Raw genomic sequence first — 19,841 nt, 5'->3', positions numbered from 1 at the left:
TCTTTCATCCATATCGCTGTCAGATAAATCTAGTAGAGTCAAAAGTAGTAATATTTTTCTCTGAAATGTAATAAAGAAAAAGTACAAAATAGCACTAAATGTAAAATAAACTAAATACAGTAATGGTGCTTGATTACTTTCCACAACTGCTGATTTTATGGTGTAAATATACTGAATGCTAACTTCTCCTCAGTTTTTAGCATGGTTTTTAGTGTGGCGCAGCGCCCTCTTGTGTCTACAGGATGAACCTCCACCGGATAGGCTGAGCGGTTGTCAGGAATGTTTACAGGAAACATGGCTTCCCTGTCTGTTGGAGAGCTTCAAGAAATGGAAGGTGAGTAAATTTAGAAAAGATGCAGCTGTGTCATGATTGCGTTATCTAGGTAAACCGGCATTTATCTGGACAAACGTGTCTGTTTTTATATGAGCACATCCGGTGACTCTTTCTCCTTGTCACTAACCAGACCTCCATCCTTGTCCATCTAGCGAGCTAACAGGCTAACAACAAGACTCGTTAGCTGACGTGATTCAGTCAACTCACCCTGTCCTGCTATTCCATATATGACTCATTTCACTTTCTCTAACTGCTTTGTGTAGTCTAATGGTCTGAAACTGGATTTTATGTTAAATGTAGCCTGTCCCCCCATATCACATGTTTCCAATTTTAGCTCGTAAACCTGTCTTCTGTTGTCTAGTCAGCTAACTAGCAAGCTAACATGGTTAGCAGTGTGCAGTCTGTGTTAATGTAAGTGAGCTAACCTTAGCCTGGAAGCTGTCTCTAAGATGGAAATACAGCTGGCACCACATCCACAGCACTTACCAGTAACAGATTTATTCATTGGTAGTTGTTATTGGGTACATTGGCCACAGTTGTTGTTGTCATAATTTTTGCATGTATCTGAGTGCAGAATGCAGAAATATGGTCTAGCCATAGTATATAGCCCGGGAACAGTGAGAGAGAGGCTGGATGCTCTACATGACACCCCTAAACTCTCAGTGGGCCAGATGGGGCTGGGCCTGCTCTTTGCATCATATTACATTTGCATCAGCTAAATGTGTCACTGATACATCAGACAATGAGACGACAGCTCTGCATCTGGATGGTAAGATTAACCTTTTCTTCTCTTCGTCTGCTGACTGTAGTGGACCGGAGGGGTGAGTCTGAGGAGTCTGGTGATGATGAGACCAGGAGGAGGAGTATCAATGGCGATGTGGACCCCAATCAGCCCGCTACCACAAGTAAATCATCACATTGCACAGCACAGCCACATTGAAATGGCCACATTTAACAAATCAGTCTGTCAGCTGCTATTATTCTGACATGAATAATCTGCATTACAGCATTACATAACCATCAGTCTTTTCAACTGCTTTCAAAAAGTTTTTTGTGCCTCTCTTGTTTGTTAATACCCTACCTTGATGCAATGGCCTCATTAGTTTATCTGATTTAATTTTGCCCTCATTAAAGGTAAAGAAGAGTCTCCAGTTGACATGGACACCATAACCCTGGACCCAGAGGAAGAGGTTAGAAAATGGTCTAAAAAGATTACTGCTGTTCAGCTGTAGCTACTGTCGAAAAGTTAATGATTTATTGATTTTTATTAAAATGTCCTTTATCTGTAATGACTACTTTTGGTGGGATATAAAAAAACACATCCGCTGTATTTTAAAAATTATTTTCTTTTCTTACAAAGGTTTCATCACTGCAGCCTTATTATTTCTCCTATAAAACTTAAATAACAACCACTATTACTTACTACTTACTACTACCCACATACTACTTATAGACAGGATGTCATCCTAAGCTGTTTGTTTTCTTTCTAGGATGTTGATCTTGTTCATTGTCGTATTGGGAAGATTGAAGGATTGGAGGTGTTACAAAAGGCTAAAGTAAGTAACATCAGTAAGTGATGAAGTAATACAACATTTATTGCATGTAAAGCAGGAGTCATTCCGGTATTTTTCCTCTCTAGAAAAACTAGGCACAATTTTGGTGTTTTTTTCCTCTATTAATCATATCTAAAAAAAATAACAGTTTGGTGTCTATGATAAATCAAGCTATTGATTGTATCACTTAATTGCCTTCTTTCATTTCTGTATTTATACAGACACTCTCCTTACGACAGAACCTCATCAAAAAGATAGAAAACCTTGACAGTTTGAGCTCACTGAGGGAACTAGATCTCTATGACAATCAGATCCGCAAACTGGAGAACCTGCACAACCTCACAGAGTTGGAGTAAGTGTGAAAAATCTGTCTTTATTTTCCCCACATATGACAGAAGTTCCATCCAAAGAGTCATGTTGTTAAAGTAGATATAAAGTGATATTGGGATAGTGGTAGTATTTTTCATATAGCTGATATAATAGAACAAAGAGCCCACATCTCAAGTACAATTTATTCTAATGTGGAGATTTGTTTGATTGATCAACAGGCAGCTTGACGTGTCCTTCAACATTTTGAGGAAGGTGGAGGGTTTGGAGCAGTTGACTCAGCTGAAGAAACTTTTTCTTCTTCACAACAAAATTAGCAGCATTGCCAACCTGGAAAATCTCATAGGCCTGGAGATGCTGGAGCTGGGCTCCAATCGCATCCGGGTGAGACATAAGCAGTGAGAAGTTTGGTTAAACCTTTTTGTAAATGTGGTATATGCTATGAATACCATAACATGTTTCTGTGACATTAGGGCATAAGTGAAATAATCATGACTTAATTTTAACATGTTTATTTGTGTCTCTTGTTGTGTTCACAGGTCATAGAGAACCTGGATACACTGGCGTCTTTGCAAAGTTTGTTTCTTGGCACCAATAAAATAACTCAGCTTCAGAATCTGGAGGGTTTACACAACCTAACTGTTTTAAGCATTCAGGTATTCTAACTCAAATCTTCTTCAGCACATGGATGGGGTTACAATGATTAAACTTAATTATGTACATTGACACATTGGTTATTAATGTTGTGTACATTTATTTTCAGAGTAACCGTATTACTAAAATCGAGGGTCTGCAGAACCTTGTCAACCTGAGAGAGCTGTATCTGAGCCACAATGGCATTGAGGTCATTGAGGGCTTGGAGAACAATGTGAGTTATAGACAGCTCATTTCTGAAAGGACTGAATGCCAAACTGTCCATCATGCTTTTTGCTCACTATGCAAACATGTACAACAAAATTTGTTCTGCACATTCAAACACTGTTTGCTTTCTCTCACAGAAAAAGCTCACAACCCTGGACATTGCTGCCAATCGAGTAAAGAAAATTGAAAACATCAACCATCTGACAGAGCTGCAGGAGTTCTGGGTATGGATCATTTGTGAAGTTGGACAAAAATGTTTACCTTTTTTTTGATTGTTACCTAGCACCTAAAGTCTCATCAGAAGGCCGTTAACACAGCAGACATTTGGATTTGAACCATAGTAACGTTAAATAAAATCAACGTTCTCATTTTCATTCATCAATTTCTTGTTGACAGACCCATTTACCTCCCATTTATTTCTTGAAAGTTTCATGGCTGCTTACATGGGCATACACCACTAACAATTTTAGGTGCCAGCCATTGAGAGCTCTTACTGCTTACCATGGTGCACCAGTTTAGGTTTGCCACCAGACCCTCGGGGAGGACAAATATAAAGATATTATATTATTATATTATGTAACAGTTGACAAATGGAAAAGAAAATGGGAACCCAAAGTCAATCAAGATATACACTGTTGCTGTTTTTTACAAATTCCTTTCTGAAACAGCATTGTAAGTTTTATTTCTACCGCAGCTTTTATATGTTTTTCTTTTATATTGTTATAGTCTTTGTTTAATATACTGTATCTTTTTATCTTCTGGCTTAATTAGTCTTTGATAGCCCCATTTTAATTTGACCCGGTAATTGATGGATCGATTAATGCTTTAGTATAGTCTTATTAATCGTATCTTTTTATCATTAAACATAAGTTATTTATTTAAATGCTCTTGCTATTTAAGACAATACTAATTGTGTCTTCTGATTGGTTATATTTTCTTTGATTCTCTCTCCAGATGAACGATAATCAGATAGATAACTGGTCAGATCTCGATGAGCTGAAGAATGCCAAGTCTCTGGAGACGGTCTATCTTGAAAGAAACCCGCTACAGAAGGATCCACAGTACCGGCGAAAGATCATGCTGGCGCTGCCCAGTGTACGCCAGATCGACGCTACCTTCATCCGCTTCTAAACTGCAGTATACAACTCACCTGCCAACTTCACAGTGTTCTCCCTCACCTCCCTCCCTCCCTCCCTACTCTGCCTACAGAAACAAACTTCATTTTAAAACACATTGGCCTCACTGAATCATATAGTCACTCCATACACAAATGTACATTCCAACATGAAACTCACCCACAGCTCACTCAACATACATGTATGCATGTATGCACTCATTCACACCTTGATCTATGCTATTGTGTGAAAGCTTTATTTATTTATTAAGCTGGATATGAACTGTGAAAGTACCCGACTCCCATTTCCTCATTTATCCTCCGCACTTATTTTTCTTTTATTGTTTTGCATGTAGGACACAGTATGGAGACATCTTCTTTCCTCAATCATACAGTGACCATCAGCAAAATAAGAAATTAATCTCATTTATCACGTTGTTGAAGTTGCACTGCTAACATAAGAGAGAAAAGGGTGGTAGTCATAATATTTGAGGGACTTTGAGAGTTTATTCTTTTTGGTTGTACAGGATGAGACTGTTCTTACAAGGTACACAGTGAGTAAATGAACAACTAAGCATTGACATTAAAGGGAAAGCCCATGAAAAAATAGAATTTATATATTTAAATCTTCACAATACTACTTATTGTCTCGTTTGGTTTATCATGCTTCAAAACTGCCCCAGTTATCAAACTTGGCAGCCACAGAAACATCAAAAATGAAGCCTAAGATGCCATACTGACGCCATGCAGTTTGAAGCAGTTTAGTTAAGTGGCACTTACGTACATCAATCTTTTTATGGAAAACATATCAGTGGAAACTGATGAATCATTTTAATAAACTGGTATCGTGGGCTCATTTTGATGTCTATTCCTTGTTCCAGATATTTTACAGCTCATAGGCCAATTTTCAGATTAACAAGACTGACATGTGCAGTAAAATAAAGCTCATTAGAATGTGAAGTAATTTAACGCGTTTATGAAGATGGTTTTGTAATCATTAGTACATCACCCTTTTTTTGTTTGTTTTTTTGTTTGTTTGTTTGTTGGTTTGGCTGTTTTTTTTACCTTGAATACATCACTGATTACAGCCTTGGTTGTCTTTTGATTTTGGGAAGCTTAATTGATTACAGTAAAATGTAGATTGTTTTTGAAGTAAATTTGCTTTCTAAGGGGAGGACTGGTCTCACGTCAGTGATGTTAACTAATGTAAGATAAATTACTTCATGCTGTTGGCACAGACAATTTTTTTAACATTTTGAGATTTACTGAAGACACTACAGTGACACATTCTGTATTATTCTCATTTGACCTTTGATAATGCTTAAAAATAAGTATTTATTGGCCATGTTTACCACCTTAAACCAAAAGTAAATGACTTTTTCTTGTGATCTCTTGTATATAATGCTTGAGTGCACTTGATTTATTCCCTTTTAAAATTAAAAAGTGATGCATCTTTTATATGAAACTAATTTCCCACCTCAGGGCTAAAAGGTCTCATGACAAAATGGTGCAGATTCCAGCGCATCACTGCATTTACATGGAGAGTGCTAAACTAAGTGCTTTCTGTGTAAGATACAGAGCGTTGTGTAATTCATTTCATCTGGGTTTGTAGCGGGCCCTCCAATTGTTAAATTGGGCCAAGTTAATACTGAATCTCCCTTTGCAGTTAAGAAAAGAACTTCCTGGTTTGTATCATAGGTTTCTATAGCTGACCGTTTGTTCTTCGTCAAAGAAATAGAAATTGTGGTACAAACCTTTTAAATTCAATGATTACCATAACTCAGCTGTAGAACATTTATGAGCCCATATCAGACCATCAGCAAAACTGAAGAACATTGTGCATTATTGATATGAATGTAATGTTATTTTATATTCAGCTTTAACATAAGTTACTTTATAATTGGCCAGTGGGACTGGAATTGTCACTTTGTGTACTTGTAAATATAGTTTGGACATCTCATGTAGAAAATCAGTGCCATCATCACCTTCCCTTTGTAAAGTGATATTGTTTTTTCTTGTTTGTGCCGCAGCACACAACAGATCTGTGTGATATACTGTAATGAAGATAAGTTGACCTCTAGTGGTCATTGAATGAGCAATTACTCCAATTGCTATTAGCTCACTGTTGTTAGAACTGAGTCTTCAGGTTTTGGACTTGGTTGATGCTGTTTTCAAACTGAATGTATTATGCAAATAACAATAAAATGACACTAGTTAAATAGCAAGTCTATGTAGCTTTAATGTATAAGCTATTATATTTGTCATGACTGATACAAGGCAGTTTTGAAACAGAATAGTCACGTATTACTGAGGGCCTCACCCCATAACTTTTTTGTAACTTTCTTAATTTACAACAAAGAGGTACAACACTAATAATTCATCATAGTAGAAGATGCATATTAACTTTGTACAAGCCAGGGAAATCCCTCAAGAATGGCTGTTTGTTTGCAGCAAAGGTCTGTTTGCTGCAGTGATTGTATTTACTTCTTTTCACTTCAAAAATCAAGAAAATATGACCAGGGGTGTCACGCAAGTGTATGCAAATGCCAGTAACACGCCATTGTTTCTTACTGAACTACATTACCCAAAACGCATCACAATCCTTTGGTGACGCATGCGGCTCGCGCCGCGCCAGGCAGGGGGAAAAGGACGGCGTAGCGCATGCGCCACATTTATGTTGTTGTTTGTGGCGGTAAGATGGCGGCGCTCGGAGACACCTCAGCTCCGGGGGTGAACGGGTTAATACAACAATTCACAGCAATAACAGGTAAAAATAACATTTCATTTAGCATTTGATCTATTAAGTAGGTTTGGGTTGTCCAACAGGAATACCCCCCTTTGTCCAACAATCCACAAAAATAGTGCGCAGATGAGAAAACGGACGTTAAGTCTTGCTATGGCCCCTGCGCTGTCAATGCTTTGCAGAGGGAAAAACCAGAGCCAGTTATCTTCTAAACTCAAGTGAAAGACTCAGGAACTGGATCTCAAAACCACCAGCTTTGAATATTATCTATCATAGCCACTTAGAAATATCAGATTTTGTCTGCGGTGCTCATCAAAGAGACTATGTCGCTAGCCTAGAGCTGGTTTTGTGCTCTTTTTTGCACTGCCTGGTTGTTTGATAATGTGGAATGGACGTCGGCTGAGAACATTTCCCTTCTTCATCACCAGCCAGGCTTCATGTTGTCTTGCTGTCAGCTTCACTCTGACTGTGGTCTTAACCACACTCGGATGAACACACTATCCGTCTCTGCCTATTCACTCAGGGGTCCTCGGTGGCTTGTGTACGCTTTAACACAATGGACAGTTTTTCAGTTTTAAGTTATTTATCGGAGAAAACAGGAGACTCAGGTCGGGGGCTGTTACCAGACTTGGAAAGTGAAACGGACATGCGCAGTACAAACGGAAAGCTCATAGAAGCCAGACCGTACCCTACTCTTAAAAAGACTAAAAGTTAATCCTCAGATATAATGTTTTCTCATATGCATGATATTATAATAGTTTCATGCATTGTGGGGAGTCATTATTTGAATACATTAAAGGACTATTCTGCTGTTTTTGCACGTTTTAGCATATTCGCTACGGATCGTGTAACCTGTACTTTGAATTGGTGCCTACTATATCCCCCGAAGCAGTCCATAGCTCTTTTTAATCTGGATGCATATTTTCCTGTGTTGACTTTCAAGCACTTCTTTGGCTCTCATTTCTGTACAATGTTATCACAATTTAAAAGTATCAATACGACAATGTGGAAATACTCTGTTACAAGTAAAATTCCTGCATTCAAAATTTTACTTAAGCAATAGTCCATAAGTATCATAATCAAAACTACTGTATGCAGAATGGTCCATTTCAGAACAATGTTTATTATATCATTTGACACTGTACATCATAACGGTTTAGCTGGTAAAGGTGGGGTTAATTTTATCTACTTCATGTACTGCAGAGTATCTTGTCAAGTCTTATATTAATCTGTAAAAGTACATCATAATTCATTTGTTGGTTTTAGTTTGTAATCTGAATCTATAAAGTAACTTGTGACTGAAGTTATCAGATAAATATAATGCAGTACAAAGTACAATATTTTACTCAGGTAAAGTACAAATACCTTAAATTGTGCTTAAGTACATTACTTTCCACCCTTTGCAAAGACTTCTGCTCATTCATCACAGTGAACAGCATCTCTGCTTTATGACTGATAGTTACATTGTATTAGCATTTTATAAGAACCCATTGCAAAGTATTTGATTCTGTAATCACACACGAAAACAATACTTAACAGGATGTTGATATTGACAGGGTATTTAACAAGCCTGTTTCATTTGTGTGGAAGTATGCATTGTCACAAAATAGTGAAGTTAATTGATTAATTTGACACACAGCCTCAAATTCTACTATGTTACTGATGTTACTATGTAGTATGTCATCAGTTTAACTGTGTGACACTTTTAAAGTTACTGTATAGATTGCATTTGTCACGCATCCGTGGCCATGAGATTGTTGCGCATTACAGATGTATCCTTATGGCAGTAGATATTGGCAGATGAGCAACAAGAAACTGCTGTACACAGATGTCAAAGATATATTTGAGGGAATTTAGAAATAGTGCCATCATTAGATGATTTGTCACTCAGTGAGGACTCACAAGTTCACTTTTCAAGTGTAAAATGTTGTGAATAGTTCATATCTTGATCACGATTCTTTAATAATTAAATTACAGGATCCATATCAAATATTGGCCATTGGATTAAAAAAAAAAAAGAAAAAGCCCCCAGCCACAACATGCAAACATCAATAAAGACATTGAATAGTTCATTTCAGAATAAAAGAGACAATCTATTAACACACAACATTACTAGTGATTTGCAGTTTTCCATCACAAGGGTGGGTGATATGATGATACATATTTGTCACCCATTTAGCCATACCTTTTTATACTGAGGTTTCCATTCATTTTATAACCCACAAGGTGTTGCAAACCATTACACAGGTCTGCTTTATGGCAGTATTGGATTTTAATGTTTAATATTTTTTTTGTTTTGTTTTGTTTTTTGTTTTTGCGTCAGTTATGTAATTAGGTGGAATGCCCAAGTTAGTCTGTCCATAACCTGCTTCTTAATTGATTTCCCAGACCTGTTCATGTTCATACCTTGATAACAGAGTAAAAGTTGTATTGTCGAATTGTGTGTTGTATTGTCAGTTGTGTTGTTTTGCACATTTAATCTATGGTACTAAATTAATTACATGAAGAGTGACTGTCCACACACATGTAGCTGTGCATTTTTATCTATATATGTTCCTCAGTGTCGGTATGTCTTTGTCCAATGCTCTCCTAGGAGCCACAGAGAGTGTAGGGAAACATATGTTGGAAGCATGCAACAACAACCTGGAGATGGCAGTGACCATGTTCCTGGATGGAGGTGGGATAGCAGAGGAGCCCAGCACCAGCTCCAGTTCAGCAGCTTCAAGCAGCAGAGCACCCCCTTCAGAGTAAGTTCATACTTTTCTTTCCAAACGTCCGTCACACTAAAGTAGAACACAGTCTTTGGATTTTTTTTCGTCATGTTTTAGTATCTGAAAAATACACTCAATTTTTTTTATAGTGCTCCTAAATTTCTTTAGTAGTTTACAGTTATAGGAAAATTTGGTATTCAAGGCACAGCTGTCATTAGGTTGTGTAATCAAATCAGAGAGTGTATCTTTATAAAATGATTAATGTGGATAATTTGCTCTAGATTGTTTTGTAACTTAGATTAATATGTATTTCATTATGCCTCAGTGAAGTACGAGCGCCCATTCCGCAGAAGCAGGACATATTGGTGGAACCAGAACCACTGTTTGGAGGTATTGTACTGCTTTCCTTTCTTATTCTATCTCATGCAAATACACCTAAAACTAAATTGCTGTTTTTACTGGCGATCGAGCCTCAAAATCATCTGAGTGTGACTTGATATTTGAATTACACATGCAGTGCCAAAGCGGAGAAGACCTGCTCGGTCAATATTTGATGGTTTCCGAGACTTCCAAACAGAAACAAGTAAGTAATATTAAAGCTTTTTAAGATTGACTTGTTACCAGACAGCCACATTTTTGTACACAAGCCCAAAACTAATGTACCAAAAATAAAAATGTTACTGCTCTTCAGCCCTTTTGATCACAGTCATAACCCATGTCTCTTTTTGAAACACGATTTTTACAACCAAAAAGTCAGTATGAGTATAACAGATGCTGAACAAAAGTTACAGTGGCAGAATTTAGAATTTCTCAAGATTGTATTAAGATTGGGTTCTAAAACACAACTAAAGTAGCGCTACCATGGCCAAAGTGTCACGCTGGTGGGACAGTGTATATTAAAAGGTTAAAGTTAGGTTTTAAATTAAAGCTGCACAATAACAACCAACAACAGCCAAGTGCCAAAATCATGTCACTTGTCTCTCTGTCTGAACCTCTCTATGACTTTACATCCTATAATGACTGAGAACGTTTTTCTTCTCCTAGTCCGCCAGGAACAGGAGCTGCGTAACGGTGGGACAGTGGATAAGAAACTGAGCACCCTGGCAGACCTTTTCCGTCCTCCCATTGAGCTCATGCACAAAGGCAGCTTTGAGACGGTAAGGAGTCATTCACTGGACACTTTACACCATACGTCTTTATTCTGTCTGTGTGAACTTTTAGTGAAATTTCAGATGGTGACGGTGTCGATCACAGGTGGGAAAGGTCAGGAGTATGAAGGTTGTCACTTTTTTAATGATAGTGTTATTCACTCATTGGCTGAGTGTGCACTCATGGTATTTGTGAAATAAGCTGTTGTAGAGACTCAGTCCACTATGACATGTGATCACGTACCGCTGATGTTATGACCGTTTTCCAAAAAGGAAAACCTGTTTATTTAGTGAATGTAGTTAATTGTGCTTTTGGCTTTCATCCACATTTGTCAACTTAGCAATTTCACCACTTATTTGTCAAGTCAAGCTTGATTCCATGTCTTTTTTTCTGATTCTGTATTTCCTCTTTTGTGTTTACAGGCAAAAGACTGTGGACAGCTGGAGAACAAGTGGCTAATGATCAACATTCAAAATGTTCAGGACTTCGCCTGTCAGTGCCTGAACAGGGATGTTTGGAGTAACGATGCAGTGAAGACTATCATCAGAGAACACTTCATATTCTGGCAGGTATGCAGTTTCAAAACTCTGGGTCATACCTGATCTGATGTTGTCATGTTCCTGCAAACATTGCTCTGAGGTTTTTATGAGGATTGAGTTGTTCCAATGTTTCTGAGATGAAACTGATTTGATATAAAACATAAAGAAATTAATTATCCATGCACAAAATGTATGTGGTCGTTGGCGAAAGAAGAAAAACATAAAAAGTTAACCAAAGGTACATAAAATATAAGAAACACTACATCACTCAGAGATAATATAGTCCATATCCCGCGGTGTGAGGTGACAGAGTTGGAAAGTCATTAAAGAGAAGATACAAGTCACTTTTTCCATGTTTTAACTATTGAATTGTGCAACGTCTTTCATTACAGGTATATCATGATAGTGAAGAGGGACAAAGATACATCCAGTTCTATAAGCTGAACAAGTTTCCCTACATTTCCATCCTCGACCCCCGCACAGGTGAGTGGTGAGTTCATGTGAATTGAGGTAGTGGTAGTGCATTTGAGCAGTGTAGATTTTAGAAGTTACTAAACAGAAAAGCACAGAACAACTCTCACTCACTCTGCCCTGATAGGTCCCTCTCCCTTGTATGTATTATCTGCTCCATGTTGCTGCTGTTCTTTTGTGTTGGTTTATTTTTATGTTGATAACATATTCCTCTTGCTCATAACTTTTAGAAGAGGAGGTAATGCATCATGCGAAGTAATTTAAAAGCAGTATAGTATACTTGATTATACAGCGTCTTTGAATAATGCTGTGTGGATGAGCAAGAGATCCTCCAATCATTAAGTGACAGGATTAATACAGACCAACAACAGATTTTCAGTAAATAAATACCAGAGATGAATGTGAACTGTACTGTCATGTGTGTGACAATACAAACAGAACAAAACAATGTTAGTGAGCAAATGTGTTACTCTATATCTTTACATCTGCAAACTAGCTCCAGATTGATGCATTTGAACACATCTCTTCAGTCATTTCCCTTCCCTGCGTTTTGCCATCTTTTAATAATGTTCTATAAATAAATTCCGTTATTGACCTGTGCTGTTGATAACATGTTCTTTTGTAGGTCAAAAAATGGTGGAGTGGAACCAGCTGGATGTGGCATCGTTCCTGGAGCAGGCGTCCGGCTTCCTGGCAGAGCACGGGCAGCTCGACGGGCCATCCTGCCACGCACCCCCTGCCAAACGAGCTCGCTCTGTGGGTCTCTCATCCCATGTGTCACCCTTTAATTCTCATTCTGTTTCTGCTCTGATAAGATCTCTCCTCTCTTTCATTGAGACTCTCTCTAAGTTTTTTCCTGTCACAACTCACAAGCGTTTATCAGTTGTTGAGTCTTTGGCCATTGTAATGTTGTGATACAGATTCATTGTTGTCTCTTCCTGGCTGTAAAAGCATGTAGAAGACAACATCTTTATGAACTTATAAACATCACAGTGAAATTAATAGTGAATGCATCTACCTGCTTAGTCATTAATCCCTTATTATTAATGATCATTTCTCAAATTTTGCATGTCTTGCCATTAGTCAATTGTTAATATTAACTTATTTTAAGAATTGTGATATTTGATTTTGTCAGAACCACATTGCCTGCACTAGTATGTTAAGTTTTACCCCAATTTCTGTTATTTTACCCAGCTCTTTGATTTGTTTTCTACAGCTGCACTCTGTTTTTGTTTCTAGGAGAGTCTGATTGATGCCAGTGAAGACAGCCAGCTGGAGGCAGCAATCCGAGCCTCCCTACAGGAGACCCACTACGAGTCCTCAAATGTCCCCGAAGCCCCCGATTCCCCTCGATCAGAAGACGAATCAGATGCAGAGCCTTTCTCTGACAGTGAGGGTCCCATCTCTGTTGATGGCTCAGACAGTGAAACGCCAGTACCCCACGAAGAGAAAAGTTCTACCAGCAAACACACCCCAGTCCCTTCGGCCCCTGCGGCACAGCAACGTCTACATCCCGATAGTTCAACTTCTTCCCACAGAAAGTCTCCGTACAAAGAAAACAACCACAGTCACAAGAAAGAGGAGAGTAAAAAGAACCATCTGGAGCCCTCGGCTGCTGGTCCTCGTCATCCTCAGCCTCTCCCAGATTCTGGAGGGAACCACTGTTCCCCAGCAGCAGAAAGCGCTGGACCGTCAAAGACCAGCACCACCAACACCTGTGACGTGGACTGTCCTGATGACAATGGTACGAGAATGTGTAATTCTAAACCTGAAACCGTTATGATGAGGGTTATGGTAGGAGGGTATGTTTGTGTCTGAGTGGAAAATGTCTTTGAGTTAGTCTCCAGCCTGCAGACAGACCCCCTCTCAAAATGTTTTGAGGATTAGTTAATGAGCACTTGCGGGGTCAACCCGTCAGCCTGTTAAAGTATTCAGCAGTACTCAGTGAAGGCTGGAACCTGCTCATGTGTTGCTCTGGTAATGGAACAAAGTGTCACACTGGGACATCCTTTGAGCTTAAAGGCAAATTTATAGATTTTAGGGGTTACGGCACAGGTATTAAACACACATCTAGCAAAGCCATTTACAAACCTTGTACTTACGACACTATACTCTGTATAGAATTTGAATTTGTTTTGGGTGACCTACACTGGCTACCCATGGCTGCCCGAATCTAATTCAAATCAATAATGCTTACCTTCAGAGTGACATCTGAGTCTGCACACATCTATTTGAACTCAATCACACAGACTTATGCTCCTTTTCGGCCACTGCATTCCTCCAAGGAATGTCGTCTGGTGTTGCCGTCCCTGCACACGATGCAGTCCTGACTGTTCTCTTCTGTGGTTCCCCAGTGGTAAAATAAGCTACCAAATGCTATCAGAACAGGGATGTCCCTCTTTATCTACAAAAATCTCCTGAGGACTCATCTCTTCCCAGAGCACCTCCTCTCCTAACACCTATAACACCCCAACATGCCTAACTAGCACTTACTATGCACATTCGGTGCACTTTTCACTTTCACTTTTTTCACTTTCTCCTCGCACTTATTGAATAGATGTAGTACTTACAGCAAGGTCTCCTACTGCATTGAAGCTTTAGTGTTGTCCCTCATTTGTAAGTTGCTTTGGATAAACGCCTCTGCCAAATGAGTAAATTTAGATGTTATATACTGCTCACTGTATACTGTACAGCCAAGGGGAAATGACACATGGTAAAAAAAAAACTGCTTTTCTACAGAGAATGATGCCAAATAACCTTAGCACTACTTTTAGAGGTCTCCATTGTACGCATACTCTCATCTACCTGACATTAGATGTGGATAATAACTTGTTATTTATACTAAAATATATTATTACTCTGCATAGACTAATCTTTCATCATATTGCAGGTTCTACATGAATTCTTATACACTGTTGTTCAGATTTTTACAGTACATAATTTTAGCTCTCAAAACTGCACTGACTGATTAAAGGGGTGCATGTGCATTTACTGATCACAGTAACTGTGGTTAAGTTTTAGGTTTAGACAACAGCTGCATCTTTTCCGAAAGATATTTACCACAATGTTTTTTCTTTTTTTTCACACAGGTCCCAAAGCCAGGTTGATGCTCCGTTACCCAGATGGACAGAGAGAGCAAATTTCCTTGTCTTCTAAAGCAAAACTATTGGTGAGAAAGCACCATAACAATTATTTTAGAGGAATAGTTCAATATTTTGGAAATACACTTCTTTGCTTTGTTGCTGAGAGTCAGATGAGATAATGCCATCTCACGTCCATGTGTTGGACTATTTTTTGGCCTGCACCACTTGACAGACTCCAGGAAGTTACTGCTTCTTACCAAAAAATATTCTGACACATAACTCATGACAAAACAGTTTTTGTACAGATTAAACAAACAAGATGCAACATTTTACTTAGTGTTTGGTGCTTTAGTGGTGCTGCTAGGGAGATTTTATTTTTACTTTGTACAGAACCAGGTTAGCTGTTTCCCCCTGTTTCCAGTCTTTATGCTAAGCTAAGCTAACAGCTACTTGTTTCATCTTCTTATTCATTATACTCTTACTCCTTTTAAGTAAAATAAATGTGAGCATTTCGTTGTTATGCCCAGTCAGCAGTGAATATAATCACATGAATGCTCATTTTTACTTTAAATATCTCACTTCTGGTTTGTCACTTTCTCTTCAAGGCCCTGGTAAGACACGTACAATCCAAGGGTTACCCTAACGAACGCTTCGAACTCGTCACCAACTTTCCCAGAAGGAAGCTTGCCCACTTGGACTATGACATCACACTGCAGGAGGCGGGGCTTTGTCCACAGGAGACTGTATTTGTGCAGGAGAGGAACTAGCCTTTTCCCAGACACACTCACTTTTTGCTTTTCTGTATCTCTCTGGTAGACCTCACCCTTTCACCAATGATCTGGGACGATGTTACTGGCCTTGATCCCATAACCTTCTGTTCTCCTGGAATTAGGCCCTGTTTTTTTGCCAAGACAACTCTTAGTGGCTGGACTACTTTCCTGGCCACTCTACTGACAGCCTAATCCCTTTGTAGTGCTCTACCATTGGCCAGTAAGGTGTTGCAGACACCAGGTATTTTTTAATGTGTTATATTCTGTTTTGATGCAGGCTTCAGTTCATTCTGATCACTGAGGCACATCACAATAGAATATATATGATATAGTTCATATTTAAATAAAATTAAAAAAAAACCCAAATAAAGGATCGTAAATTGTCAATGAGGCACCAGGGACTTGTACAAAAAGACTTTTACCTCCCAGAAAGGACGTTAAATGTCAGAGTTTATTTTCTAGCTCTTCTTGTCATTTTCTGTACCTGGGGACAGGTAAAGGGAGGCTCATTCTTGTTTATTTTGACCCAAATTTGGTCTCTCACTCGGTCATTGTTTGAACAATTGTAATTATTTGGAAAGCAGGGGCAATAAGAGAAAAGATCTGCAAATTACAACTCAAGATAAATGTGTCAGATATCAGTGACACACTTGTGTAGATCTGAGAGGATTTGGGTAGATCTACACATTTTTACTCAAGTTTCTATTAGAGACTAGTAGATTGTTTTTGGATTTCAACTTTTGATACAGAAGGGAATGAATGAAGGGTGGTACATCTCATCAGTCGGACCTACACTGTACAGAGATGGCTTAGAGAGACTGATATTTAGCTGTAGTCATTGTTTCTTTTCTTTTTTTATATGCTGCCGAGAAAATATGCTGATGTTGAAATATAACCACCAAAACCAAGGGAGATTCTGCTTGGTCTTTTCTTACTTTATTGTATAAACTAGTTATTGAAAGAAAAAACAATTAAAAGTCTCAGAGACAGAAAAGGAGCTACACCCCAGAATCAACCCCAACAAATTGCAATGCAGATGTTTGTTGTACTGTGGATAGGAACAAAAGAGACAGACTACGTTTGAAGAAAATGATAATTCTGAATGTGTTATGAAAATGATTGCCTGGTTTACTGGTCATGTGTTGTACCTCAAAGAATGACATTGTCTACTAAATGAAACAGGACAGTAGCTATAAAAAGATGTGAGATTTTTCACACGTCAGCCAATTTACTAGTTTAAACTAGTCCGTCCCTTAACAGAAAGGATGATGGAGGCAGGATCTAGGTCTGATGCACATGGTTATAACTACAGTTTTTTAAAGAAGATGCAGCAATCAACCTTTTGATGTAAAGCGTGCCTTCAGTGTAAACAGCTGTTGCAGTTTCACACAGTTCTTCACGTGGTCAGTTGGTGGTGGTAATGTGCAACAATTCACCAATAAATGAGAAGAAGAAGAAGAAGAAGACTATTAACAAGTATAACTAATGAAGGTTTCACAATATTCAAATAAGCTTTGCAAATGTTTACAGCGGTATAGGAAAAAATGTCAGTGTGTTAGACTCTTAGTTCACAGTGAACCAAGCTGTAGCAGTTAGTTCTGCTGAGAAGCCGCTTTCTCTTGTGATACTTTTTTTGTGTTTAAAAGTTTCTTGTCAAGCACTCCAATCCTAGAAGAATGGAAATGATGTATACTGTCACATTACTTTACTAATATCAGAATGAGGTCAAATGTCAGCTTGAATCACATGCTATTCAATGACATGTTTGATTACAGAAAGTAAATTCATGTTATATTCCCTTTAAGATGAGGGGCCAGCTGACAATAGTAGTGTCTGTACGGGGCAACGGTCAGAGTTGAAAGAAAAGGACTTGCAGCTGTACAAACAGATGAGGACACTGACTGTTTCTCTCCACACAATGTTTGGATACTACAGTACGTAAAGGGCATTCCGTCACGACCTCCTTTTTTTTCCTTTTTTTTGCATAATGGAAAAAAGGTGGGTGAGGAGAAATGTGCTGGTAAAGGGCAGTGCAGAATAAAGGAGTACAGAATATATTTCCTCCCATTTAACTAAAAGAAAGAAAACACATTACTCTTGTTCTGATCAGGCAATTCACATAAAGAACAATTTAGCATTTTTTTTTGCATGGAAACATCTGGAATTTAAGTTTGTTCTCTGCAAAATCATGGGTCGGAATCTCAACTTCAAATCAGTGAACTACTCAGATTTGTTGTGCACAGTTTACACTTGTAGCTTGATTTAGTGTTTTGTTCATTTTGGACCTCTTTAAACTGCACTTCATGTAATGCTTAAATTTATTAGCCAGTGCTGACAGGTTAATGAGGGAACAGGGCAGCGGCCCCAGACCTGGTTTGTTTGATGGGTTGTATGTTTCATAAGGAGGATGTTGACCCCAGTCATCCATGGACCTTTCAGCTAGTTCTCAGAATAAAGTCAATGGAAGTTAATGTGTGATCAGTAAGCCATCGGGGTGCACTCCACCGATTTTTACACAGCATGTGAAAACATGTAACATCTTCTATGGCTCTGGAAAAGCTTTTTTAAGTTTAAAAAAATTGCCTGCACTGTAGAGAAACACGTTTGTGAATGGACAAACTGAATCATCAGACTGTCTGGTAAAATCTATTTAAGGATTCTAACTCCCTGCAGAAATATCTGTAGCTATAAATAAAACAGGATCACTCAAAGCCAAAAACCTATGACAGAGATGCATTTTGAGACATTTTTAATGAATCTCTGTATTTTTCCCATTAGATCTTAGTGCTGCGTTTGACACCATCAATCACAAGATTTTATTACATTGACTGGAACATCTCATTGGCATTAAAGGAACCGTGCTAGGCTGGTTTAAATCATATTCATCAGGTAGATTCCAGTTTGTTCATGTTAACAATGACTCTTCCGTGCACACAAAATATAGTCATGGAGTTCCACAGGGTTCTGTGCTAGGACCAATACTTTTCAGCCTCTATATGCTTCCTTTAGATAATATTGTAAGGAAGCACCACATAAATTTCCATTGCTACGCAGATACACCGAGCTATATTTATCCATGAGATGAAACTAAACAGGTGGTCAAACTTCAGGCATGTCTTAAATATTTTGTACTTCTAAATTCATACAAAACTGAAGTTGTACTTGTAGTTGTATTGTACTTGGACCCAAACACCTCAGAAATACATTAACTGATAATGTAGTTACTCTGGATGGCATTAGATTGGCCTCCAGTGCTACAGTAAGAAACCTTGGAGTCATTGTTGACCAGGACATGTGCTTTACTCCACACATAAAATATGTTTCTTGGACAGCCTTCTTCCACCTGTGCAATATCATAAAAATTAGAAACATCCTGTTTCAAAATACTGTTAAAAAAGTAGTTCATGCATGTGTTACCTCTAGACTGGACTACTGTAATTGTTTATTATCAGGCAGTCCCAGTAACTCGGTGAAATGCCTCCAGCTGATTAAAAATGCTGACAGGAACTAGGAAAAGAGATAACATCTCTCCTGTCTTTGCTTCTCTGCATTGGCTCCCTATAAAATCCAGAATAGAGTTTAAAATCCTCCTCCTCACCTATAGAGCAATTAATGGTGCACTGTCGTATCTTTAAAAGCTTATAGTACCTTATTATCTCAATAAAACATTCCGCTCTCTAAAGGCAGGCATACTTGTGGTTCCTAGAATTCCTAAGAGTAGAATGGGAGGCAGGGCCTTCAGCTATCAGGTTCGGCTCCCGTGGAACCAGCTCCCAGTTTGGGTTTGGGAGGCAGACTTTGGTAAGGCTTATAGTTAGGGCTTCCTCAGGTGAGTCCTGAACCATCCCTTAGTTGAGCTGCTATAGACCTAGACTGCTGGGGGTACTCCCATGATGCACTGAGCCCTTCTTTTCTCTCTCTCTCTCTCTCTCTCTCTCTCTCTCTCTGTCTCTCTCTCTCTCAGGTACTATGCTTAGTAAGGTACTTTAACTGAAGCAAAGTATCCGAGTACCATCTACACCAATGTATAAGTGTGGTAGTAACTCACCATTGCTCTCACATGTGCAATAGCATCATAACATTGTGAGTAGCACAGACCAGCAGTGTCTGTATTTCCTGATTAACAAGCCAGATGTGTTTTTTTCAAGCAACTGTCTTTTCAAAGGCCCTGATCAAGAGTGTTACC

The 19,841-nt window shown here is 38.6% G+C and overlaps 2 protein-coding genes across 2 annotated transcripts; both read left to right on the top strand.

The window, feature by feature from the left end:
* Positions 1-266: 266 nt before the first annotated feature.
* On the top strand, positions 267-6,410 carry ppp1r7 (protein phosphatase 1 regulatory subunit 7). The gene is made up of 10 exons (XM_022768776.1): positions 267-334; positions 1,144-1,239; positions 1,469-1,524; positions 1,825-1,890; positions 2,109-2,239; positions 2,436-2,598; positions 2,754-2,870; positions 2,978-3,082; positions 3,213-3,299; positions 4,030-6,410. The coding sequence occupies exons 1-10, from the start codon at positions 280-282 to the stop codon at positions 4,204-4,206; spliced, it is 1,053 nt and encodes a 350-aa protein (XP_022624497.1). The 5' UTR covers positions 267-279; the 3' UTR covers positions 4,207-6,410.
* A 475-nt stretch (positions 6,411-6,885) lies between these two features.
* Positions 6,886-18,077, top strand: ubxn7 (UBX domain protein 7). Its single transcript, XM_022768715.1, has 11 exons — positions 6,886-6,956; positions 9,526-9,679; positions 9,969-10,033; positions 10,161-10,226; positions 10,688-10,800; positions 11,215-11,361; positions 11,724-11,814; positions 12,428-12,558; positions 13,042-13,546; positions 14,892-14,971; positions 15,491-18,077. Exons 1-11 carry the CDS (start codon positions 6,887-6,889, stop codon positions 15,650-15,652), a joined length of 1,584 nt encoding a protein of 527 aa, XP_022624436.1. The 5' UTR covers position 6,886; the 3' UTR covers positions 15,653-18,077.
* Positions 18,078-19,841: the final 1,764 nt, after the last annotated feature.

Source organism: Seriola dumerili, unplaced genomic scaffold (genome assembly GCF_002260705.1).
Source record: "Seriola dumerili isolate Sdu_G_001 unplaced genomic scaffold, Sdu_1.0 BDQW01001821.1, whole genome shotgun sequence".
Lineage (NCBI taxonomy): Eukaryota > Metazoa > Chordata > Actinopteri > Carangiformes > Carangidae > Seriola > Seriola dumerili.
Note: the sequence above shows the minus strand (reverse complement) of the source record. Positions and strands in the feature narration are given on the sequence as shown.